The sequence below is a fragment of the Passer montanus genome, unplaced genomic scaffold (genome assembly GCF_014805655.1).
Source record: "Passer montanus isolate IOZ18808 unplaced genomic scaffold, ASM1480565v1 scaffold40, whole genome shotgun sequence".
Taxonomy (NCBI): domain Eukaryota; kingdom Metazoa; phylum Chordata; class Aves; order Passeriformes; family Passeridae; genus Passer; species Passer montanus.
Window position 1 is genome coordinate 5,814,789 of NW_024368819.1, and position 25,049 is coordinate 5,839,837.

The 25,049-nt window shown below is 49.6% G+C and overlaps 3 protein-coding genes across 4 annotated transcripts; 2 read left to right on the forward strand and 1 right to left on the reverse strand.

Moving 5' to 3' along the window:
• The first annotated feature begins 240 nt into the window (after nt 1–240).
• Nucleotides 241–9,617, forward strand: LOC120506812 (epoxide hydrolase 1-like). Its single transcript, XM_039718813.1, has 10 exons — nt 241–384; nt 1,706–1,729; nt 2,595–2,808; nt 3,610–3,790; nt 4,574–4,804; nt 5,171–5,300; nt 5,625–5,839; nt 7,692–7,800; nt 8,139–8,264; nt 9,222–9,617. Exons 1-10 carry the CDS (start codon nt 356–358, stop codon nt 9,421–9,423), a joined length of 1,461 nt encoding a protein of 486 aa, XP_039574747.1. The 5' UTR covers nt 241–355; the 3' UTR covers nt 9,424–9,617.
• Nucleotides 9,618–9,807: 190 nt separating this feature from the next.
• Nucleotides 9,808–13,032, reverse strand: LOC120506813 (MAD2L1 binding protein). Its single transcript, XM_039718814.1, has 2 exons — nt 12,709–13,032; nt 9,808–12,083 (listed from the first exon to the last, which is right to left on the reverse strand). Exons 1-2 carry the CDS (start codon nt 12,892–12,894, stop codon nt 11,553–11,555), a joined length of 717 nt encoding a protein of 238 aa, XP_039574748.1. The 5' UTR covers nt 12,895–13,032; the 3' UTR covers nt 9,808–11,552.
• A 960-nt stretch (nt 13,033–13,992) lies between these two features.
• GTPBP2 (GTP binding protein 2) lies at nt 13,993–25,049 on the forward strand. Of its 2 annotated transcripts, XM_039718812.1 has the most exons (13): nt 13,993–14,322; nt 16,537–16,563; nt 17,164–17,348; nt 17,627–17,735; nt 18,297–18,494; nt 18,771–18,945; nt 19,684–19,903; nt 20,327–20,462; nt 21,042–21,100; nt 21,832–22,003; nt 22,280–22,444; nt 22,830–23,037; nt 23,134–25,049. In XM_039718812.1, exons 1-12 carry the CDS (start codon nt 14,140–14,142, stop codon nt 23,025–23,027), a joined length of 1,827 nt encoding a protein of 608 aa, XP_039574746.1. In that variant the 5' UTR covers nt 13,993–14,139; the 3' UTR covers nt 23,028–23,037; nt 23,134–25,049. The 2 variants fall into 2 exon arrangements, with proteins under 2 accessions (XP_039574746.1, XP_039574745.1); XM_039718811.1 differs by having other exon boundaries at nt 22,830–25,049.

Below are 25,049 nucleotides of genomic sequence, written 5' to 3' on the forward strand. Positions count from 1 at the left end.
GAGTCGGCAGTGGGGCACTGCTGCTCCTGCTGCCTGCAGGAGCAGGAGCTGCTCTCGGTGGGTTTGCAATGGAGTCGGCAGTGGGGCACTGCTGCTCCTGCTGCCTGCAGGAGCTGCTCTCGGTGGATTTGCAATGGAGTCGGCAGTGGGGCACTGCTGCTCCTGCTGCCTGCAGCGCTCGGCCTCCGCCGGGCTCCGTTTGCAGCCGCACACTCGGGCAATAGGTGGCACTGAGGGACGGTGTGGTTTGTGCTGTCCCCGAGAAAACGTCACTGCGGAAGAGAGAGCCGGGGAGCAGAAGCTGGGATTGTGTCCTCCCTCCCTCGGAGCGGCGGCCAGGCAAGGGGCAGCAGACATGTGGCCAGAGATCCTTCCGGACGCGTGGTGAGATCTCCTGGGCACGGGCAGCGGGGCTCCAGCCTGGGCTCCTGCGCCTGGGCTGCGTGGAAGCGCCGGGAGGGTCAGCAGGGGTGGGAGCGGGAGCAGGCAGCTGAGTTCTGCCGGGCATGAGTGCGGAGGAGGTGCTGATCGACTGAGCCTCGTCCGTGTCCCTCCGGGACAGGCTCGCTGTGTTAGCAGCGCGGGGTTTGTGCTGCTGCCTTGATGGCTGGCTCCACGCCTCTGCTCGCCGACCTCCAGGATGTGAGTGCAGGGGGATATTCCTACCTGTTGCATAAGCTGTTTGTTCTTAGGAGCCATGTTCTTCCCTGTCTGGAAGTGATTTAAGTGGAAAAAAAAAATCACACATAGGCAATCTGAGCAAATGTTAGCAAATTGCCTTGGAGGTTACTGAGATATCCAGTACAGGCTGCAGGGTCTGCACTTCAGACAGCAGAGGGAAACAATTCTAGGTGATAACAAACACCCAGTGGGGTTAGTTTTTCATGGATTAGCAAGTCTTTTTCCTTTTTGGCATTTGTTTTGATTTGTTTTCTCAAAGTATTATAATTATTGTACCAAAGAACTCCCTAATATGGCTGCGTTGCGCAAGGCAGAATAACAACACTTGCTTCTATTGTTGCTAGATTTTAGATTGTGCTTTTGTACCACTAGGCTTAAAGGGAACCGAGGAGGATACTTTCTTTTCCTAGCAGACAGGGCAGACCTAAAGGCTTGATGTCCAGTCAGGAGTAGCTAGAAGTGTCAAAGGAACAGCAGCTCCTTAAACTCTGGACAAGGAAGGGTCCACAAGCCTCTGCTGGTGCCATCCCTGCAGCACGATCAGCACCACATGGCCGGGAGCAGAACTTTTCCAGCTTGAATAATTCTATGAACCCTGGAGCTCGGAATTGCCCTGCTGAGGCTGTGCACCTATTGCAACACAGCAGTCAAAGTAAACTATTTTCTTGGCTGAAGCTACACAGCTGCCCACAGGATGAAACACTGCAAGGACGCCTATACTGCCTTTCACCTAAATTGTGCTGAAGGAGGGAATATTATGGCAACAAATTATCTAGCTAAAGCACAGCCCAGAAACACTGTCTCTTTGTACAGAGGCAGTGCTTTGTGATCCCCTCTCCTCCCATCCTATCCAAAGAGTTCGAAAAATAATGGCAGATGTTGCCAGGTGGCTAAAGAGCTTGTGATCACATCCCTGGACAATGAGGGGTGCTGGCAGGGGACATTCTTTGCACCATCCAGAAGGGCTGGAATTGGACAGCACTATCAGACTGTAAGGATCTTTCTGTTTTTTCCCCTTTTGTAGGGAGAACATCATGTCCCGGATCAGGTGAGTGGAATGCTGTTCTGTGCTGTGGTCTCCTCTTTTGGTTAGTGCCCTGACTGGGGCACAGCATCATCCCTTCTGTACTCTGGATGACAACAGCAACAAAATCTTCACTCACAGACCCCTTGCAGCCCCTTGCAGGAGCCCCCAACACCTCTACTAATCCCCAAGGGAGACTGGAGAACTTGAAACACAAGTCAGAGGGGTGGGAAGGTACTCTACATTTAGGAGTGCATGTCTGTCAACTCCAGCTCTGGCAGCTTGGCTCCCACACCTCAAGTGTGGGACCTTGCTGTTCAGAACAGAAACAGGGACACCAGCAGGCACTCTTTATTTGAGAGCTACGGGGGAGAGCCAGGATTGCCCTAAGAGATGATTGAATCTGTAGGGGAGCTGTGTATGAAGCACTGGCAAGAGGAGCATGTCCAAAACATCCTGCTTTCTTCAGCAGCTGAAGATCCTCCTGCTCCTCAGCACTCTCTGCCCATGCAGTTTTTATTCCTGGACAAGTCCAGCTGCTGCTGTCTCATTCACTGCAGTACCTGCCTCAAAGTAGCTTGGCCCCTATCCTATTGAACTTTGTCCCCTTGGGCATCCTGGTTCACAAGGAAAGGGACAAGGAAGACCTGTGATCAGCAAGTCCTGACCAGCAAGAACTTGAGAACCCTAAGAAGCCTTGGTAGATAAAACCCTGCCCCAAATCTTACCTGTGATCTTCAAAAATAACAGAAATGTCCAGTCCTTGCTGACTGCCTAGGATTTGGAGGCATCTGTCCCTGCTCAGTCCCAATGGATGTGCCAAGAAGCCTCAGCATAAGTCCCTTTGACACTGCTATAATTGAACACAAGCAATTTTATGCCTCCCTAGGCCTTTTGACTATTCTCAGAAGAATGCAATCCTGATCCCTGCAGCTGCCCTGGGCGTTGGAGGGATGCTGCTTTACTGGCTCAGGTCTGGACGCAAGATCAAGACTATTGACATGGGCGATGGGTGGTGGGGCGCAGGCGAAAGGCCCCCCAAAGGGAAGGAAGACACAAGCATCCGTCCCTTCAAGATTGAAACATCTGACAAAGAAATCGAGGTACCGCTGGCTGAGGGGTAAAGAGGGGCAGAAAGCTGCAAGGGGAGGCAGCAGCAAGCTGCCCACCTCACTGCCTCGAGGGGATGCCTTGGGGGTCACAGCAGGGCACTTCCATGTGCCAGGGCAGATACCCAGCTCCATTAGATGATGCTCTGGATTCTTTACTAAGGGGATTTGACTCTGATCACTTGCAATGTCCCCTAAAGACTTTCTGAGACAGCAGCCCCTCTTGTGCAAGCTGGGGCTTCTCCTGCAGAAAGGCCATGCTTTGAGCAGCAGACTTTGACAGTGGTTCTGTGGGTGCTGGAGCAGGGCAGGAGGGTGTTGGGACAGCAGTGGCACCAGTAGGGCAGGGCTGAGGAGCTTCCAGAGGGGAAAGGGCTGTAAGGCTGAAGATGGATGGTGTCTTGACTGAGTCATAGCTCCTCCATCCCTGCATGCCTGTCTCTAATTATCTGACCAAGCAGCAGCCAGCAGCTCAAGTGAGATTCTTATTCTCCCAGCCAGCAGCGCTGCCAAGCTCCTAGCGCCAAAAACCCTGAAGTGAGTCAGCAGCAAGCCAGGACTATGACCAAGTATTCCTCAGTGCCCATGGGGAACTTGTAACCTGTAGAATATTGTATTCCACATACAAACAATTCAGGTGGTCAATTGGAGTATGGCACTTCTTCAGGAGGGCTTGTGGTGTCCCAGAGAGCCATAAAAAAGCCAGCAGAGCCAAGAGAGCCTGTCAGTGCCTGCCCTGGCATAGGGCACGTGGCAGCAGCTGGCCAGCCTGGCAAGAAGGGCTTCCTTCCACAGGATCTGCACCAGCGCCTGGATCGGTTCCGCTTCACCCCCCACGTGGAAGGAGCCGCCTTCCACTACGGCTTCAACTCCAGCTACCTGCGGAAGGTGGTGGCCTACTGGAGGAATCAGTTTGACTGGCGCAAGCAAGTGGAAGTGCTGAACAAATATCCCCACTTCCACACCACCATTGAAGGTGAGGGGGCCTCTGTGATTTGAGCAGGTCTCACTCGGAAATGCACAGCAAGAAGGGGGAGATGTAAAAAGTGACAATATTTGAGATAACCTATGCATAACAGCTTAGTGATACAAGTGAAATATAATTAGTGGAGGCTCTATTATTAATAACCTTATAGGGATTGAGATGATTACACAGTGGCAATAAGATAAGTCTGCTTCAAGATGGTCTTCATCTGGCTCTGAACCCATGCTAACTAACGGTGAGGTGCTCTTCAGTGATTGCCTTGAAGCCAAACTGTGAAATTTAGCCAGACTGAGGCTGAAATATCCCTCCCAACCATACAGTAATTTAGCCAGATGAGCTTAGCCAGACTTTACATAAACGATCTCTAGATTAGGGTAGAAAGACTACATAATTGATCTCTGTTAGATTTCTATCATGCTCTTTTTCATGTTTCACTTTTAATTACTGTAATGTTTTTGCATGTATCTTACCCCCATTGTGCTATTCATTCAAGAGCAGTTCTTACTTATATACCAGTTTCTCAGGAGATGGATGCTAATCTCCAGTGACCCCAATATCTGTGGCTGGGGTCAATATCTCTGTCTGTATGTAAAAGATGAGACAACCAATACTATGCCAGGCATCCCCTTTCAGCCAGGCATCTTCTTGCAGTGGGCTGATTGTGGAATTTCTGCTGCAGATGCTAATTACAGTTTTGTCTCCCTCCTTCTACAGAATGCAGAGCAGAAACTGTGGTCCCAGAGCTTTAATTTTTCTTTCTTGGATGTGTGGCAGGGATTGATATCCATTTTATCCATGTGAAGCCATCCTATGTTCCTCATGGCCAAGCTGTTCGACCTCTGCTGATGGTCCATGGCTGGCCCGGCTCCTTCTATGAGTTCTACAAGATCATCCCTCTGCTCACGGAGCCAGCCAAGCATGGCCTGAACGAGGGTGATGTGGTGTTTGAGGTCATCTGCCCCTCCATCCCAGGATACGGTTTCTCAGAGGCTTCTCACCAGAAAGGTAAGCAATAAAAAGGCTCTTTGGAATTGCAGTTTTTGTAGTAACACCTCAACCATCCCAGGCAGCCCTGGGCACCGCAGTTTGTAGTGCAGATGCCTGGCTCTTCACTGAGGCCCATGTGGCTGAGGCTCTGGGGCTGGCTGTGAAGATTTGCAACACAGTGGTAACTGGAAGCCACGTCTGATTTGCTTTCCACTGAATTTCTTTCATCTTGTGCTCACTTTCTTTCCAAGGAGTGAGGCAGAGCAGCATTGTACACTGTCCCTTCCCACAGCTCCACACACACATGCCTCAATCAGGTCACAGTGTTTGGCCAGGGAAGGAACACTAGACCAACAGGTCTCCTGTGTTTCCCTTTACCTACAGAGTTTGATTCCATAGCAACTGCTCGGATATTTCATAAGCTGATGAAGAGATTGGGCTTCAAGGAATACTACCTACAGGGAGGGGACTGGGGATCTCGCATCACCACAAACATGGCCCAGATGCTGCCACAGTAAGTAGCAAATGAAATCAGTGCAGAAAAGCTGCCTCCAGTTCCTACCCTACCTTCTGGCTCCGTAGTCCTGCCTTCTGTTTGCCCTGCTTCTCATCCCCTTCTGCTCTCTCTTTCCTTCAGGGACAACCCCATCCTGCATATTCAATTGCATTCATACGCTTTGTGTTTTATTTTTTTTTTTAATCATGATGAACCTGAAGGGCTTGGTGTATTTAATTCAGTCCAGTGTTTATCTCACAGCTGCAGTCAGACTTGTTTTCTAGAAAACTTGGAGACAGAAAATTGCTTGATTTAACCCTCTATTCTTTAACTTGCTTTTAGATCTGTGAAAGGGCTTCATCTGAATCTCGTTTTCGTCAGCACACAAGGTTTGGGAAAGATGATCCGTACAATGCTTGGGGCTTATGTGCCATGGCTTGTAGGCTTCACTAGGGAAGATGCTCGACGTTTCTACCCTTTCATGCAGAAAAACGTATATGACGTCCTACGAGAGTCTGGATACTTACACATCCAAGCCACCAAACCAGACACTGCAGGTAATGTACCTTCCCTGTATCCCTGTGAACGTGGTACACTAATCACTTGTGTTACATGAAACCAAAGGCCAGCCAGATTTGAGAAGCAATGATTTCTGTGACTTGAGTGCAAGACTCATGGAGGTAATGAGTTTATGGGGATGAGAGCTATATAAAATGAAGCTAAAAGAAACCACTCAAAAAAAGATGGAGATTTCAAGTATAACTTTTCAAGGTCTTTTAAGTAGTACACCACTTTCCTTGAGAATGAACCCATTTCCATAGAGTCTCTCAAAAGTAAAACACAGGGTTCTGAAATTGAAGCTTTGAGAAGTAAATGGGGCTGAAGAAAAATATCACAAGCAACGAGGTGCAATGTGAAAGTTGCAAAAAGGTAGACAAATCTCAAACACCTGAAAAGCCAGAATGCTGACATCCTGGGGCCAGTGGATAAGGACTGTGAGGAAAGATATGGCCATTTCATAATGCTAAGAGGAACTCTTTGCATCAGTCCCCACTAGAGAGGATTCTGGGGTATTGTTTGATTGAAGTAATCCCACATCAGGAAAGACAGCAGAGCTGTGTCAGGCTGGTGTCAGATTTGGAGACCAGAGAAAAAACAGCCCCCATCCCAGCAATTCACCAAAGGAGAAGAAGAAGCTCAAACTGGAATGTCAATGAATGCCTAGACTATTGCTTGAAGTGAATGCAAACCCAAAGAAATAAGAGATAAACTATACACTAGGTGAGAGGGAGTCGCAGCAGTGGTGGTGTTTCTGGTTGCTTGAGTGTTTTTAAGGGCCAAAAAGTTAAGGGATCCACAGAAAAATGAAGATTAGTATGTCTAGTCTTTGATCAGATATCTGACAGAGTTGTTTAAACAAGGATAATTACAGGGGATAATATCACAGGGAAATCATGTTTCAAAAATCAGAGCTCTGGCAGAATCAAACAACTGCAGATCCACTAATGGAACTTCTATAATTTCAAAAAATGTTTTATTGAGACTCCTTCCCCAGTATTCTTAAGAAATTGAACTGCCTAAATAAAATAATGAAAACTGGTCAACATGAGAATCCAAGTGCAGGAATAAATCCACAAGTTCCAGGGGAGGAGAGAATGACAAAAATCTGTGCTGAAATCTATACCCTTCAACAAGATCCTAATTTCTCTAGGAATAAAAGTTAATAATTAGATGTAAAATTGACAGTTATCCAACCTTTGGTTTATAAGTGACTGGTTGATAAAACCAGCCAATAAAAACTGATATCAACAAAGTTCAAAGCAGTTTAAGAAAGTCACAGTTCAAGTGGTTTTAAGTTTGGCTGCTCCCGTATGAGAGAATCCATGAGTCAGGGGTAGTGCTCTCAAAAATCAGCTGGTTCAAAGATTAAGGCAATTTTGCAAACTCTAAAAAACATGAAAAGCAATACCACATAATCCATTATATTTATGATATTCTGAATCTGTTGCATTCCTGTTAGCCCTGTTTCATAAATATATTTTAGAATCAGAATACATCCCATCCTAAGCAAGACAGTGTTCCCAAATATTTTATCTGAAATTTCTTTTCAGGCTGCCATCTCTTTACATCTGAATTTTCTCCTTCTGCCACAGATCACCAAGAAGCCAATGGAACTTCCTTAACTCCCAGCTTATTTTGTATAGGAATTATCTGAATTTGTAGTGCCCTCAGATATAGCCAGAATTCCTCTGCAGGGAATTTGTCACAAATAAAGTACTATAAGGGATAGATAAATACAGACTCTACTGAATTCTCTAGAAAACTCTGAACTTTTCATGAAAGTCCAGTTTAACTTGCACTGAAGTATTGCAATACCAGGCAACTGCAACAGCTCTTCTCCTCAATTAGGCTGTGGACTGAATGACTCCCCAGTGGGACTTGCTGCATATATTATGGAGAAATTCTCAACCTGGACAGACAAATCATTTCTCCATAAAGATGATGGAGGCTTGGAAAGGTAAGATGTCAGGTTATGTTACTCCATGAGAAGTCTCATTAAAAGAATGAGTGGTGGGAACTAATATGAGGATACAGGTAAAACACTGGCCTGTCAAAACTGAAATCTAAGGATGAAAGGCTGATGTGACAAGCACTAGTTGAAACTTACAGCAGATTGCCTGCACACTACTGCTTCAGCACCAGGCGGCTTTGCTCTGAACACACAGGTGCCAACTAATCTGCTGCTTGAAAATAAGCGGAGATTTAGAAGGACAGCAGTTCTTCAGGGCATGAGCCCAGTATAGAGCACTGAGGAACAGCTTCCAGTTAAATTTCTTCCTCTCTCTCTCTCAACAGCAAATACTCTCTTGATGAGCTTTTGACCAATGTGATGATTTATTGGGTGACATCTTCCATTGTGTCCTCAATGCGATACTACAAGGAAAACTTTTCCAAGGACCCTACTCTAAGTGTTCATGACAGGTAAGTATATGTAATTATATGTGGCAAGTTGCAAGCAAGATTTGCAAATGAGGTTGAAACATTTGCCTGTATCAACAGTTAGATCACTTAGAATAGCACATTTAATTAGTTCTAAGAAAAATGAAAGCCCACAATTCTTACTTGCTTTTGATCAATATTAAGGGTCACTTTTCTTTTGAACCTATAATGCACACAAGGTAGCTTGTAGCCAAGACAATGCAAAAGACTCATCAAAGCACCAAGCACAGACCTATGTTCAAAATAGAAGTCTATAGACTTATTCACCAAACAAATATGACTTGTAGCCCAGTTCAGTAAAAACAAAACAGAAGATCATGGGCACACCTATGAGAGAAGTATAAACTGAATTAGGAAGGCTACTGCTTGCTGGAGGATAAGCTAAGAACTACAGAAACCTGGGGTAGCAATTTGGAGAGCAGTACTTGAAGCCCAGCACCTTGTGCCAGCTGGTACATTAACACGATGCTAAGGGAGGTTGATCGCAAAACATTGCTGAGCAGATTTCTCCAATTGATCATCTGAAAAAGTGGGGGACTCTTTTTCTTGGTGGACTGAACCAGGCCCATTTCTCTCCAGAGGGTCATTTGTTATGCATTTGGTGCCAAATTCTAAAGCAAACAGGAGCTGGCTCATTTCTCAGAGGTGTGGTATCTTGTTATGTAGCACAACACTCACTAAAGTTAAACTCAAAGATGGAAAACATTTCAAGATCAACCTGTGTGCAAGATTGGCTCTACTTTACACCTCTACAGATATCATCTTCTTAAACTCAATGATACCTGAAGAGAAATGAAGCTCCTCAGTGGAGTGCAGACTAGGAGGTGCACTGCACAAAGTGGGGAAACTGCTCCAGCTGAATGTGTGCCCAGAGACAGAGGTTTTTATAGACTTCCCCCAGGACTTGTTTTAACAATGCAATTAACTTATGTCTTCTAGGGTTGGCGTATATGTTCCCACAGGGATTGCAGCTTTTCCTCAGGAGATTGTACATGTACCACGTATCTGGGCAAAGAATGTCTACAAGAACATCATCACCTACACTTACATGCCACGTGGAGGGCATTTTGCTGCCTTTGAGGAACCAAAGCTCCTGGCACAAGACATCATGCAGTTTGTCAGAAAAGTGGAACAGCTGTGAGCCTGCAGTTGAAATATATGCATAGAATGGAAACAAGTGGTTTTACCAGTGGCAGAACCTTTAGACTGAATTTGTTTAATCACTCAAAATAATCACATATAGAAGCCAGCATTTTATTTTGATAATAATACAGTCATGATTTTTAAAATCAAGTTGTAATGTTTTCATAAGGAAAAAAAAAAAACAAAACAAAACCCAAAAAGCATCTTGTGTTCCTTTGTTCCCAGCACCCTATCATTGCTGCATTCATAGTTCAAGTATAACAGAATATGTAAACTGTTTATTGCAGTAACACTGCACTCAACTGAGGAAGAGAGGTGAAACAAACTGGCCAAGGCTTCTGTTTAAAAGCTTCTTTAAACACATTGCACACTTTAAACTTGCATTCTTAAACGTGTTACAAGCAGCTTTGGTGGAAGCATAAAAGGTTTTGATCTCCTAAGCACAAACACTCCTACATTCAAGTTATATTTCCTTCAAGAGACCTGAGATTTCATATTCAAGTGGGCAGCTTTCTTAACTCAAAGCTTTTCCCCTAGAATGAGCTTAAGAAGCAGCTACTGCACATTGTAAACAGATAGTAATGGATACTACAGCAGAGAGGGCACTCTAGTGTTCTCCAAGCTCAAAAATTTCAAATGAAGTTCCTACTGCTTCTATCATCTCATTCCATCCAAAAGGTCAAAGTTAAAATATGCACCAAGTGTAGAGGGTTACCTAAACCTTCACCCTCTTCACAAAGGACTTTTACCACCCCACTGTGCATTTTTGCCTAGTAACAGCAAGTACCCTCACCACCAGTACGTTCACTTTCTCTTCAAATGGGATGGAGTTATTTCAAGGTACTGAAAGCTCATTACAGCACAGATGACCCAGCTGACTGGAGACAACTCCAGCAGATACCTAGTTCCAACACACTGCTCTCAGGGCTTCTCTCCCTGTCCTGTTCTGCGGTAGATACCAGTCCAGAAGAACAGGCTCAAGTTCTGATTCTAGGTAATACAGTCTGACTAAGAACAGGAATTTGGCAGGTAAAGATAATGCTAAACTTGATCACATTCCCCTGATTTCTATGCATTTCAGAAACATTTAAGTCAAAGTTTCTTCCTCGAGTGAGAGTAATCTTCCATTATTGCAGCAGCACTTCTAACTTTCTCTGAAGAGGGTTAGCAAAGAAACTGCTTACTTTTAATCTTATATCTAAGCAATTGTCAGGGCTGTTAGGAAAGATTAGTAAAAAAAATAAATTGCTTATTGCTACCCTGCCTCCATGGTACCGGTCTCTTTCCATCTCCAAGACAGCACTAGCTACAAGATTGCTCAGTTGCTGAAAAGTCTTACTTTTGGAGTGTTAAGGAACAGAAAGTGAGTTACAGGGAAGTGTAATTGCATCAAGTAGATGGACGAGCACTTGAGTGCTCAAGTGGGGCGTACACCACGGCAGCTGAGGCAGTGTTGCTTGCAGCATGGCCAGGGGGCCCCTGGAAGCAGCTCTGCCCATCTCCACGGCAGCCCCGGCAGCTCCAGCCCTTGGCAGAGGAACTGCCTTCATCCTGCCCCATTTTTTACTAGCTGGAAATAAATCCGTCTTCTGCAACAGTGTTACCTCTGTGTTCCGCTCGGGTTTTGCCCGCTGGTTTTCCTGCTATGGTGAGCCTTTTAAGGACTGCAGAAGGTTTTGCTTCAGAGTTATTTTGCAAAAAGTAACCTTCACCTAAGAAATCCTATGGGTAACATGGCAAATGCAGGGTCAGAAAACAGCCATATTAAAACTCAGGAGGAGACTGGATGTATCCAGTATGTACCAGTTCAGCAAGCACTCAGCAGGGAAATTTTACTCATTAATTAATTACACATCAATTCATCCCATGTCACAGATCAGGTCCCTAAAGAATTGCCGGATCTGTGTGCAACTGTGCCTTAAAGTGGATTTGCCTTCAACAACAACTCAGGAAATAAGGACAATAGAGGAGCGCAGCAAGATACAGGAAGGCAGTAGACACCATGAAGCAAAAAAAAAAAAATTCAGACAGACATGGTTCAAAAATACATGGTTACATTTGCTAAAATTAACACCTAAAGAAAAAAAAAAGTAATCAATATTCCAATTAAATTTCTATGGAAACCATTCATTCACTAAAGCCTTTGAGGGTCACTGGTGCTTGGAACCAGACATAGTCCTCCCAAGCAGGTGCTGCGAGCTGTGGAGGCGAGGCACTAACATGGAGATCTCCATCACAGGACAACTTCACAGTCAGCTTCCTCCCTCGGGTCGGCACTTGGTAGTTGAGCTTGGGCCGGAACCACTCAACACCACAGTTACGGTGGCCCTGGACCAGGACAAGAGTGCCTGTGACAGGGAGAGCCTTGAGTTCACTGAAGACATCAGCCACAAACAGGCGGTGGAAGAGCTGGCGAACACAGGGCGCAGTCTGCAGGCTCTCTTCAGCAGAGCCCTCGCAGAACCCTTCCAAATTCAGCTCATAGAGCTCCTTGGGGTTCATGACGTTGCCTCCAAGTAGGAAAAGAACCCGAGGAACAAGCGTCAGACTAAACATGACTTCCAGGTGCTGGAACAATCCCTCCAGCTCCATCAGCAGCTGCTGGCACTTTCTGCTTGCCAGGCCCAGGGAACGTGGTTTCTCAATTCCATCTCCATCCTGGAAAACAAAAACTCATATTAACACATTTAGTTATGAACATGTATTATACTCTGCAGAAAGCATGGCCCATCCCAGAGAGTCAAGGAACAAGCAGTTTGTGTTGATTTTGAGAGCTACAGGTACCCACAGGGGGAAGAGGCACATCTTCTCTCCACATCAGGAGATGCAAGAGGAACACAAAAGCACAATCCATAGCTACTCAGCTGGAATCTGAACAGGAGCTACTGATGAATTCCAATAGGAATTAGAAGCCCATCTTTCACACATCAGCCATCTCTCTGAAATCACTTGATAGTATTTTTGGGGTTTTTTTTGCTTAGAGGTAACAAACAAAGCAGCGACACGCTTTGAGCGGAAAGCAGGAAACAATCAACAAAGAGCAATTTGTCGGCACCTTCAGCAGCCTGAACTTAACGCTGCCTTTGCCTCGTTTTTTAAAGAAGAGGTAACATTTAGGTACGCAGCCACAGCAAGAGCTTTACTTTAACAGCGCCGACACGTTGCTGTGCGAGTCCCCGGGCGAGAAACGGAGCTCGCAAACAAAACTCAAACTCCAAGGTCCCCCCAAACCCCCGGGGCCGCCTCCGAGCACGGGGACGGCCCCGCGGCCGCCGCGCCTCACCTGGGCCGCCCGGCGGCAGAAGTAGGCCAGCTGCTCGTAGGGCAGCGGGAGCTGGTTCCGCTGGTGCAGGACGTGCTTCAGGAGCTCGCAGGCGAAGCGGTAGCCGCTGCCCCGGCACACAGCTCCCGGGAACGCCACGGCCACCGCGGGGCTGCCCAGCACCGAGCTGTCCCGCCGAGGCCTCATCCCTCCTCCCGCGCCGCGATCCCGGCCCGCCAGCGCCTGGAACGGGAGCCCGCGGCGCGCGCCCCCAACGGCCGCCGCGGGTTTAAATGCCGCCGCCGCCGCGGAGCCTCACGGGAGCGCCTCACGGGCCGGGCCGCGCGCCCTCCGGCGGCGACGCAGCACGGACACCGCGCTTGGTGGGCGGGACAGGAGGCGGGGCCTCCGCGTGGCCCCGCCCCTCCGTTCCCCCCCGGTCCCGTCCCGGGCCCGCCTGGCTGAGGCCGTGCCGGAGCTCGGGGCGCTGCTCGCAGGGCTGTCCGGGGAGGGCCGCGGGAAGCGGCTCCGCTGTCCTCCGCCCCGCTCCCGGCAGCTCTGGCGGCTCCGCTGTCAGAGGAGGAGCCGCCTTCGCGCTGCCGCGGGGAGGCGGGGAGCGTGCGGGGAGTGCCGTGTTTGGAAACATTGTGCTCGCCGTCCCATTGGGTGCCGCCTCAGCGCACGGCGAGTGGAGGGCGGGATGGCGAGAGGAGCCGCTCCCCGGCTGCTGTACGGGAACCGCGGCCGCCTGTGCGGAGCGCCACGGAGGGCGTCAGTCGTACACGAACAATGACCCGGTCCAGCCTCGCTCTCCCCAGGGCATGCGGCGGGGAAAGAGAAGGCGCAGGGGCCGTGGAACTGGACACTGGGAATACACTTAGTGAGGGGATGCGGCGCACAGCTAAAGGTTCTTTCGCTGTTCCGGCCCGCCCCAGTTGGATCTTAATGTGTGCTTTGGGATCGCTCTGTGTCAGGCTGCTGCCTCCGCGTAGTCATGAGTACCTCCAATGCCAAACAGCTTCGAAGGTGCTCCAGTTTCCCGACTCCAGAATGACTGATCGCTCGATGTCAATAAGCAGGGAACCGGGGGCTGTGAACTGCCAAAGGGATAACCCACGGGCGTCCGCAGATCCCGGGGAGCGGTGGCATCCCGCGCGTTGTCAGCTAGGGCCGACAGGTGGCGCCCTCTCCCTCGGACTCCAACTCCCATCAGCCCGCTTGGATGGAACCCGTACGGGAGCGAGCTGGTCGCCCCGCGGGGCACGCCGGGAGGAGTAGTTTCGAGCGGAAGGCGCGCGGTGCGTTCTCGGCGTTGTAGGCGGGCGGGACTCGCTTTCCCGGGGCGCCGCGCGGCGGTCGGTGACGCCGGGGCCGGAGCCGGGCCGGCGGGGCCGGGCGGGGAGCGGAGCGGAGCGGGCGCTGCAGCAGGGCGGGGGGCCCGCGGTGTCCGCCATGGACTCGCGGGTGTCAGAGCTGTTCGGGGGCTGCTGTCGACCGGCGGGCGGCGGGGCAGGCGCAGCGCTGCGCGGGCGCGGGGGGCCCGCGCCTGGCGGCGGCGGTGGCTCGAAGACGAAGAAGAAGAACGGGCGGAGCCGCGGAGGGAAGGCCAACAACCCCCCGTACCTGCCGCCCGAGGTGAGCTGCGGCGGGCGCCGCGTCCCGTCAGGCGCGGAGGGAGCGAGACCAGGCCCGGGGGCGGGGGGCGCTGGCGCTGAGGGGCGGCAGGGGCCGGAGGGCCGGTGCCCCCGGAGCGGTCGCTGTCCCGGCCGGACCCCGCCGGTGGCGCGGCGGGTCTGGCTGGAGGTGCCGGCGGTGCCGGGGTCGGGCTGACAGCAGCCGTAGGAGCGGTCGTGCCGCCCGGCCCCGGGAGCTCTGTGCCCGCCTGCCCCGGCTCTCTCCGGGCCCTGCTGGCGGCCCTGGTGCCAGCGAGCTCCGTGCGGGGTCTGCCGGACCCTCTCCGGGGTGGTATCGCACTGCCTGGCGGCTGTCTGCGGGCGCTTTGCCGCCGGCGATCGAAAAAGCTTCGAAAATAAAGCTTAGCTCGCCTCGTACTTCCAAACATCCCGCTTGCATCTCTCTCTCCCCGAGAGACGATCGGGTGGGTCTGAGCCCCTTTCCAGGTGCCGGACGGGTTCTGGTGACTCCCTTGCCAGCTGATTTGACAGCTGTTCCCTTACATAGGGCTGCAGATGTATGGGCAGAGGGTGACACTTGTCTCCTGCAGCAGGAAGAAGTGGCTTTGGTAGTGGCGTGGCTGTGTGCTCAGCTGGGACAGTTGTCACCGCTCTCTGAACTGTCACTGTGAGGAGAATTACGTAGGCTCAGACTCAATTGCTCAGCCCCTGTCAGTGAGCTTTCTGTAAAATATATAATAGCCAGTGCTGGGAGGGAGCAATTCCTACACAAGGCAGGCCTGGGACTCTTGGGAAGATGTGAAAACAGCGCTGTGCTACTGTTAGATCTTCTGCATAGGCAGGACTGTGCCCTGCAGCCGCAGTTTAGTTCTTGCTCCTTTCAGCTGGAGGCTGGAGAGTCCCCTGTGGTTTCAATTCAGCTTCCTGTTTCTGGCTACCCTGTGCAGTGTGTGCCCCAGCAAGTCTAGGCTTGTTGCTTTTCTAGTCTCAAGTGCCTTGGAGAAGACCCACTCCCTTTTTTAGATGACAGTGCAATAGGTGAATAGGTTTTGCTTACAACTGGAAAGCTGGTAGATGGCAAGAGAGGAAAACCTGCTACAAGTACCTTGTTCTCACAGCACAGCTCTGCTGCCAGAGAACTGAGCTGACAGTTGAGAACTTCTGTTGGCCTTTTGCCACTGTAAGCACCGCTGTGGTTAAGAGCTGGGCTGGAAGGCAAGGAGACGGCTGTTGCCTCTCCTGACATGCAAATAGGTGTCCAGAGGAAAAGGAAGTGCTTACTGTTGCCAGCCCCATTTAGTCTGACAGAGTATGTGGCTTCCTGCGGGCTTGAGCCCTTTCTTAGTGGTCCTTATACTGAATCACTGGGGAAAATTACTTAAATATTGTATATCTAATTGTAAAATTAGATATTCTCTTTGGAAAGCTGGAGCCTGTTTTGGTTGAATTGAGCTTGGTGAGTACCCGGACCTTTCTGTTACAACCCCATCTGGCCTTCCCTGAGAAAGTACTTCTGAGCATATTGTGTACAGACAGTCCCAATCAGGTCTGGTTCTCCAGAACTCTGGCCAGTGACTAGCTGGCAAATGAGTCATTACCTTGCTTCTTTATGTCTGTAGTCCTTCCTTGTAGAGAGAAGATACGTAAGGATGTAGAAGGAAGTAAATGAAAAACTATTTGAGTGAGGGAGAGGGTCATTGAGCAGGAGAGGAAGCAGAAGCTTTTGTTCTCAGGCCCTGTTTCTGTGCACATTGGATGGATGGAAGCTGCTGGATAGTGTGGGAGTGGGATGCTGTGGGTGGCATTTTGTGGGTCATGGATGGGTGAGGGGGGAGACTTTAAATCATATGCTGGCCTGGACTTTTTTGGAACTGGAATGCTCTCTGTGTGTGTGACTGTTAGACAGGCCCTATTCTTTACTGTCCAGAAAATAATTCCCGCCCCCGGACAGTATGACCCTTGTGCCCCACTCTAGTTTTGTCCTTTGGTGTTCATGATGTGGGATACAAACAAGACAAACAAACCATAAGGAAAGTTCTAGTTGAGTGTAGGAAGGAATGGCAGAAGGCTGGGACCTAACACAGTCTCTTTCTGCCACTTTCCCTCTCTTTGAAATCTTCAGCACCAGCTTCAGAATATATGGGCAGCTGGTGCCTGTAGAAATCCCCGTGGGCACAGTAACTAACTCTTCTGTCTTGTTTCATTCTCTGACCAGGCAGAAGATGGGAACATCGAGTACAAGGTGAGTCTTTTGAGGCTGCAGAAGGAGGTCTTCCTCCCAGAGGGTTATTTTGCAGTGAGTAACTTCACCAAAGACAGCCTATGGGTAACATGGCCAAGGAAAGGACAGAAGAGTGGACAGTGCACTAAGGAACTACCATTCATCTTCTGTGTCTCTGTGCCAAGCATTACCCATTCTGCTGAGCTGGAAAAGCTTGATCTCAGTACTGATTTTTAGAAATCTCTTCTAGTATGTGATACCTACTGTATTTTTCTTGAGAGAGAGATGCAGATATCCCTGAAAATGATTTGCCACTTTCTTGTGGCTGCTCTCCCATTTGGACTTATTGGTTCCTGGGTCACAGATTGGTCCCAGTGCTGTCTTTAACCCTGCAGCAGGCAGGATACAAATCCCTTTGTCAGAATGCGGGAAATTTCTTCTACCATGTATTTGTACCTTTGTGAACCCCCTTCTCACCTGTCCCATGGCTTCTGTTCAGACACTAACACAGGCTGTGCTTTCTAGAGGTGGGTCAGAGTTGGGAACATTGCTGCACAGAACTGGGCAATGGGACTGCCTCTGCATCCAGGCTGTGGCTAGAACAACCCCTCTGTTAAACAGCTAAAGCTGGTGAACCCCTCGCAGTACCGCTTTGAGCACCTGGTGACACAGATGAAGTGGCGACTGCAGGAGGGCCGAGGTGAGGCCGTCTATCAGATCGGCGTGGAGGACAACGGGCTGCTGGTGGGCCTCTCGGAGGAGGAGATGCGCGCCTCGCTCAAGACGCTGCGCCGCATGGCAGAGAAGTACGTGCTCCCTTTTGTCTGCAGGCCCACGAGCGTGGCGCCCTGGAGCCCCTGAGCAGCTGGCTGCTCCATCCTACAAAGCCCCTGTATGACTGACGTTTCTTCAGTCCTGAGGCTCTGGAAACATGAGGAAAGTTATAGGGCTTCTGTCTGGAAGCTTGAGGCTCCTTCCCTGCTATCCCCAGCCTTCATCCCATTCGCTCTGTCAGCTGTTATTGTAGAGGTGTAAGAGCTGTCAAGTACAAATGTCTCACTCCTTCCTTTTGTCTTTGTGGCAGGGTTGGGGCTGACATTACGGTATTGCGGGAGAGGGAGGTTGATTACGACAGCGATGTTCCAAGGAAGATAACGGAGGTGCTTGTCCGAAAGGTGCCTGACAACCAGCAGGTAGGGACCTGTGGTTTGGCTGTCTTCTCCTGCCGGAGACCTAGAGGCTTTGTACGAGCAGCTTCCTTTGGGTTTGGAAGCCCAAACCCTAGAGGCACTTTGTCATAGGTTGGCCCATAGCAGGTGCTTTTAAAAGGCTGCCAGAGGGAGACTTGATGATAACACTTCTTATCTCCAAGACTGTGATTGATGTGCAAGACTGTGATGTCAGTGCACCAGATTACCTGGATCAGAGGTGAAAAATTATTTTGCTTCTATGGCAGTGGTTCTGATGCAGACCTGTGTGCAAACAAGGAAGGATTTAGAGGTCTGCTGCAGCAAGTAGCCTTATTTGTGATATCAAAGCCTGATATGTCACATCTCAACTCTAGAGAGTGTATCATGAATGCTGGGCAGTGGTTTGCTGGGAGCAGGAGCAGAATCTGAGAAAGATTAAACTGCACATTGTCCCTGATGTAGGAAAGCTCTCTGAGCTGCATCTCCACTCCCCAGTAGTGCTTGTGCACTCAGCACAACAGTGGTTAAGTTTAATGATTTCTTTGTTGGTTTTTTTTCCTGTAGTTTCTAGACCTTCGAGTAGCTGTCCTAGGGAATGTGGACTCAGGGAAGTCAACACTGTTGGGTGTGCTAACACAAGGAGAGCTGGACAATGGGCGGGGCAGAGCACGCCTCAACCTCTTCCGGCATCTCCATGAAATCCAGTCAGGAAGAACATCAAGCATCAGCTTTGAGATCCTGGGCTTCAACAGCAAAGGAGAGGTAAGAGAGAGTGGGTTGCTGAACTCAGAAAGCTGGAGGAGACTAGGATTACCCTCCTGTTAGAACTATGAGTGGGACAGGAGGGAAGAGAGGTGGCACAGTACTCTGTCCCTTAAGCTAAACCTGAGTGCTGGTTTTATATTTGTAACAGACACTGTTTCTTGCACCCAAGGTGAATGATCTCTACTTAGTAATTCTGACATCAAAATGGATAGATAAGGGTTTTCTTTACTTGCCCACTGAGGCTGCCTCTCTCACAAGCTCCTTATCCCTTAGGTGGTAAATTACAGTGACTCCCGGACAGCAGAAGAGATCTGTGAGAGTTCTTCCAAAATGATCACTTTCATTGACCTGGCTGGCCACCACAAGTATCTGAAAACAACCATCTTTGGCCTCACCAGCTACTGCCCAGACTTTGCCATGCTGGTGGTTAGTGCCAACACTGGCATTGGTGAGTGTCGCCCTGCCTGCATGGTTTGAGTGCAACCTGTGAAGAGGAATGGAGAATGAGGGGGATGGGTCCTTGTCAGCTGTGAATGTCTTTCAGGAAAGTTTATCAATTTGTAAGCTTCTACTGATATCTTGTAAGCCAGTGTCTAGGAGTGCCTGGGAGGGGAGTAGATACTGGGGTCCTCTTACCAGCTGTAGACCACGGGGGGATGGGTCCTTGTCAGCTGTGAATGTCTTTCAGGAAAGTTTATCAATTTGTAAGCTTCTACTGATATCTTGTAAGCCAGTGTCTAGGAGTGACTGGGAGGGGAGTAGATACATTAAACTGTACCCTGGACTGAGAGGCTTTGTTTGGGATTTGGGGCAGTGTTTCTCAGAAAAGAAAACAACTGTGATGTATTCTTAGGGTTGCTGGATCCCAAAATCTTACAAAAAGGCATCTGGAGTTCTCCCACATCTATCTCTGACATTTTTGTGACTGTTCTCTGGCAAACTTTGGTCAAAGAATGAAAACTACTGCATCTTTCTGAAGCAGACAGATCAGTCACAAAATTTCTTAGTGGTTTTTATTTTTCTGGACTGATGTTTAGTTTTGTTTAAAAGAATAACTGTGCTTTTTCAATGCATGATGAACTAAGCAATTACAGTGAAATCTCTAGAGTGGGCCTGTGGGAATGCCAGGAGACACAGCTGCGGTGGTGACTGCTGCTGCACCTACACTCTCACTTGTCTCCTGCAGCGGGCACAACACGAGAGCACTTGGGCTTGGCCATGGCCCTCAAGGTTCCCTTCTTCATTGTCATCAGCAAAGTCGACTTGTGTTCAAAAGCCACCGTGGAGCGCACAGTGAAGCAGCTGGAGCGAATCCTGAAGCAGCCAGGCTGCAACAAGCTCCCCCTGCTTGTGAATTCAGACGATGATGCAGTTACAGCAGCACAACAGTTTGCACAATCTCCCAAGTAAGGGACTGTTCCTTTCTTCTGTTGGGAGCAGGCAGTTCAGACTGGGCTGCCATGTGGAGCTGGGGAAGGGTGAACACAGGGGAGGTGACTACATCTTGAACATCTCTGCTCCTTGTCAGGTTTCCTACCTTTGCATTCTCCAAGAAGGCATTTTCCCCTCCCAAACTTTTTTCTGGGTTCTGGGAGCAAAGGCTACATTAGTTACTTCTTCATGAGAAAAGTGTGTGTTGAGAAGGGATTGGTGTCTCAACCAAACATTGAAACAGGGGTTACTGTGGAGCTGTATCTAGCCTTCCTGCTTTACCCACTTAGTGGTACAGGATCCATCTTCCTGTGGGCCTCAGTAGATTCAGAATCCCAGAAATCTTCTGGAACTGTGCTGTGGCCTTCTGTTTATTTCTGTCTACTCGTGTCTGACAGCATCACCCCAATCTTCACACTGTCCAGTGTTTCTGGGGAGAACCTGGATCTCTTGAAAGTCTTCCTCAACATCCTCCCTCCACTGACCAACAGTAAAGAGCAGGAAGAATTAATGCAGCAACTTACAGAATTTCAGGTGGGTAAGGGTAGTTTGTTTCCAGCTCTGATACTGGACTCATTGCTGTGCCATGGGAGACATTTGGGGAATTTGGACACCACGGGTAGAGATGGACTACTGAGAGACATTAAAAAAAGGACTTGGTCCTTGATAAAAGCCTGATAGGCTGAATCTGTCCTAACCATGAGATATCTGTCTCAGGGTTACCATAATTTCTCTGGTTGCTATTTAAAAGGGGTTTCCAGCTCTGATACTGGACTCATTGCTGTGCCATGGGAGACATTTGGGGAATTTGGACACCACGGGTAGAGATGGACTACTGAGAGACATTAAAAAAAGGACTTGGTCCTTGATAAAAGCCTGATAGGCTGAATCTTCATGAGATATCTGTCTCAGGGATAGAATAATTTCTCTGGTTGCTATTTAAAAGGAAGAGCTTTGTTCCTCTAATAGGAAGGTAGTGGGAGCTGGTGAAGCTCTGAGGTGGTGTCTGATGACCAGCAGAGATCACCTCCTTCCACACAAGGGCCGGGCTCTTTCTGGAGTGCTGTTCATAGCTGTCTGTCTGAGCAACTTATTCTTGTTGCCTTGCTGCAGGTTGATGAAATTTATACGGTGCCAGAGGTGGGGACTGTTGTGGGAGGAACTCTGTCAAGGTAAGTGAGCCTAGGCAGATACGTGTGGATGTGAATGGTTGCTGGAGCTCCCACAAGGTTAGAGTCACCTGCTTCAGAAGTGGAAGCTGTGTGAGACTCAGTCCAGACTGCTGCCAGATGACTGAGCCAAGTGAGAGTAGAGCCCTACAGGGTGTTGGGGAAGTGACATGAGCAGACCATTGGTCATGTGGTGGCAAGCAGACAGTCTGCTCTAAAGTTGCTGGATTAGGAATGTGTCCTGAAGCATGCTGAAAAAGGCATGCTGGAATCTAAAGTTGGCAGAGGTTAGGTATGATCCCAAGGAGTTGCTTTCTTCCTTCCTCAGATGCGGGGAGGAAATGTAAAAGGTAGATCCTCTGATTCCAGCAGGGGTTAACTGCACACTACCTCATGAAAAGGCTCTGTGTTCAGGAGTGATTAGAGCTGTTTGGCCAACAGCACACCCACGCTGAAGGAGTGTTATCTGAGGTCCCTCCACCAGAAACAAAGCAGTGTGGCAGAGCAGTGGGGGTGCAGTGGCCCCTGCCTGTACATGGAATTCTTAAGAGTGCTAGTGTGACTTTCACTCCTGCTGTAAGAAATTCTGATTCTCAGCAGCTTTGTCTCCCTGTTAGTTGGCCCAGGGTAAGAATCCAAAGACTTGGCCCAGGAGAATTTATTCAGGTTAATCTTGAGGGGTGAAATGTCATTGTCTCCTGGTTAACTGTGTCCTGCTCTTCTGCCCTGGGCAGTGGGATCTGCCGAGAAGGGGAGAACTTGGTGGTTGGTCCCACTGACGATGGGAAGTTCCTTCGGCTGAAAGTGTGCAGCATCCAACGGAACCGCTCTGCATGCCGCGTGCTGCGGGCTGGGCAGGCAGCCACCCTGGCCCTCGGACCCTTCGACCGCTCCCTGCTGCGCAAGGTGAGTCCTGCTGACGCCGGTCATTCACTGGTCCAGTGAGCGGGGCTGGAGGCTTCCCTAGGCATCCTCCATTGGTAGGGTGGGAATGAAGTAGAAACATTTGCAGGAAACTTGCTGAAAGGGGAGGGAATGACCAGGTTACAAATTACAATGAGTACAAGGCTGAGAATGGATGTAAGCCCAAGTCACAGAGTGGAGGTATATTTGTGGTTTTGGGGGCTGTTCAGAAGCAAGGGGACTGGCCCTGACTGGTCTGAGCCTTGGGTTTTTCTGCAGGGCATGGTCATGGTGAGCCCAGAAATGAACCCCACCATCTGCTCAGTGTTTGAAGCCGAGATCGTGCTGTTATTCCATGCCACAACTTTCCGGAAGGGGTTTCAGGTGACAGTGCACGTGGGGAATGTGCGACAGACAGCTATCGTAGAGAAGATCCATGGAAAGGTAGGCCATGGGAAGAAAGGGGAGGAAGATGGACCTCCCTGTGGGGTTTGTTGGGTTTGTTAAGATTCCACCACACCCTCTAGTAAAGCTGGGGGCTTGCTGGTATTTTGGGTAGCTGTGTCCCTTCCTAGGAGCAGACTCTATCCCTTTGTCCTGCCCGTTTGGTTGCTTTTAGTCCAAACATGTTAAAGAAGAGAGGTGAACTCTCTTCTTCAGAGCTTGTGTCTTCATGTCTCTTCTTATGTATACAGTAATGGGAAGGGCTCAAGCCTTGCAGTCTGAAGAAGGCTGCTCATTTGCCTCATCTTCTTACCATCCACATGTACCTCTTCCTGCATGTATCAACTTGGGAGATGGGTCTAAGCTCTCCCATTTTTCTTTTCAGGACAAGCTGCGGACAGGAGAGAAGGCAGTTGTCTGTTTCAGGTTCATCAAGCATCCTGAATACTTGAAGATTGGAGCCAAACTGCTTTTCCGTGAAGGAGTCACCAAAGGCATTGGGCATGTCACTAACCTCCAAGCCATCACCACCAAAGAAAACGGCCTGGAGGAGTCCCTGGGGCCTGGACAGCTGAGCTTCTGACTACCAGCAGGTCAGAGAAATCTCCACTCACCAACACCTGGGGAGAAGGCTGGAAGCTCCTGTGGCTTTCTGAGCAATGCCTGGAGCTGCTGCTGTCCCATTCTAGTGTGGATGTCCCTCCTCTGCACTGTGAGATGGAGCACGAGAGAGTTTCTTGCATTCAGTGCCGTGCGTGGGACAAGTTAAGCATGTTCTCCACATCGCCTGCAGCTTTCATTTGGAATAGATTCCTTCAGAATAGATCAGAGGTACCTGCAGACCTGGCAAAGCAAGTATTGGCTTTGTTTACTGTTTGAAAATTGCTGGTTGGGAGGCGCAGCGACCTTGAAGACAAGCAGTGAAGGGATGTTTTTCCATCTCTGACACAAGGTCTGGTCCCATTTTCGCCGTCTGAGCACTGAGTTGATAATAGTGTTCTCTGAAATCATCCTTCAGTACATCCTTCTGGGCAGGGGATGGAACAGGCCATGCTACCCACAACAGGGACATGGCTGAACCTCTCAGAATGTGTTCAGGACACTTTTTAACCGTTTGAATCTTGGTTGGCTTTAGTCTACTGTGTGTCCATTTGTGCATTGGTTTTGCATTACTCCAATCTGAGTGTCTTACTGTTGGACAGACGTCCTGTTCCCCACTCACATGCACACATTTCTTCAGCATCCCTCTTTATGACTTCCAGGAAGCTGTGGCTGCTCTGAGTGGCACAGCCTCCTGACATAGCATCATGAAGACGGAGTTTGTACTTGCATCTGTTCCTTGCAGCAGCTGGACAGGACGCCATTCTCTGGAGCAGAGCAGAGCCCAGGCCTGTGCTGGTGTGAGCAGGTTGTTTCCATGGATGTTCACTTGAAGGTGCCATCTGCACATTGGTAGCAGTGGTTTGCAGTGGGCTCCTGGTGTGGCTGTTCCCAGCCCACCTTGTTCCTCACATGCTTGCCTTAATGTGTGAGGAGGACAGGCTGCATTACCTACACTAAACCAGGTAACTTCTGTTTCGACAGTGGCATGACTTTTATTTCTCTTGGAGCAAAAATTCTTTCTTTCCATTGCCACTGGTGTTTGTTGTCAGAGGGAAGCTGATGTTGCCAGCAAGGACTCTGTATGTAGAGTGGAGCACAGGTCTCCCACTCTTGCAGCTCTGCTGTGTAGCCTGGAGGGTGCAGCAGGGTCTGTAAAGCTGTACATAAGCTTTTGGTTTTATTATTGACTGTTAGACCAAATGTGTCTGCTGTGAGCAAAAGGCCTTCAGCAAGCCCTGCTGGTTGGTGTGGTGGCCTGCTAGCCCTGACTGAAGAGAAGGGTGAAGGCCTGTGATAGCACTTGGACACTCAAGTGGCCCTTGGCCATCCTGAGAGCAGGTTCTGCTGCTGGGCCGCTGGCACAGGCGCTGCTGCGCGGGGCCCTGGGTCTCTGCGCTGGGCAAGGCCATCATGGAGCAGGAAGGTGGGGGCTGCACCCTGCCAAGAGCCTGCTGAGGTGGGGGAAGCCTGTCAAGTGGTGGCATAAGTGAAGGGAAGGCAGCTTAATAGTTGCAGGAGTGACCTGTCCCTTGGAGGGAGCACCGATCCGGCTGAAAACTGCTGCATCCCCAGCAGAGAGAAAGGAGGTGCTGGCTCACCGTCACTGCTCAAGCAGGATCCCTTTTATTGCCATTCTGGCAGTGGGCTGAGTATTCCAATGACACAGTCTTTCCACCAATGCCTGCAAGGACAAGTCCCAGCTGCCAGCAGGCTCTTCCCTTTGGTGCTAGTGGGTCACAAAGAGAGCTGGCTGGGGGTGGGGGACTCCAGCTCTTTGTACTCTTTTGCACTGGTGTTTTCTGCCCCAAAGGGGGGTGCTGTGACCTTTTCTGAAACAGCTGATGGCTGGTCTCACCTCATCCTGCCATCTGTGGCATGACTGTTCTTGGTGCCATGCTCTTCATAATTGCTGTTTTGTTGTCTTGAATTTTTCTAATGCTGGGGATTGTCCCAGTTCTCCAAGCATCTATATAAATGTACAGAATAAAGATGTTTTATTGAG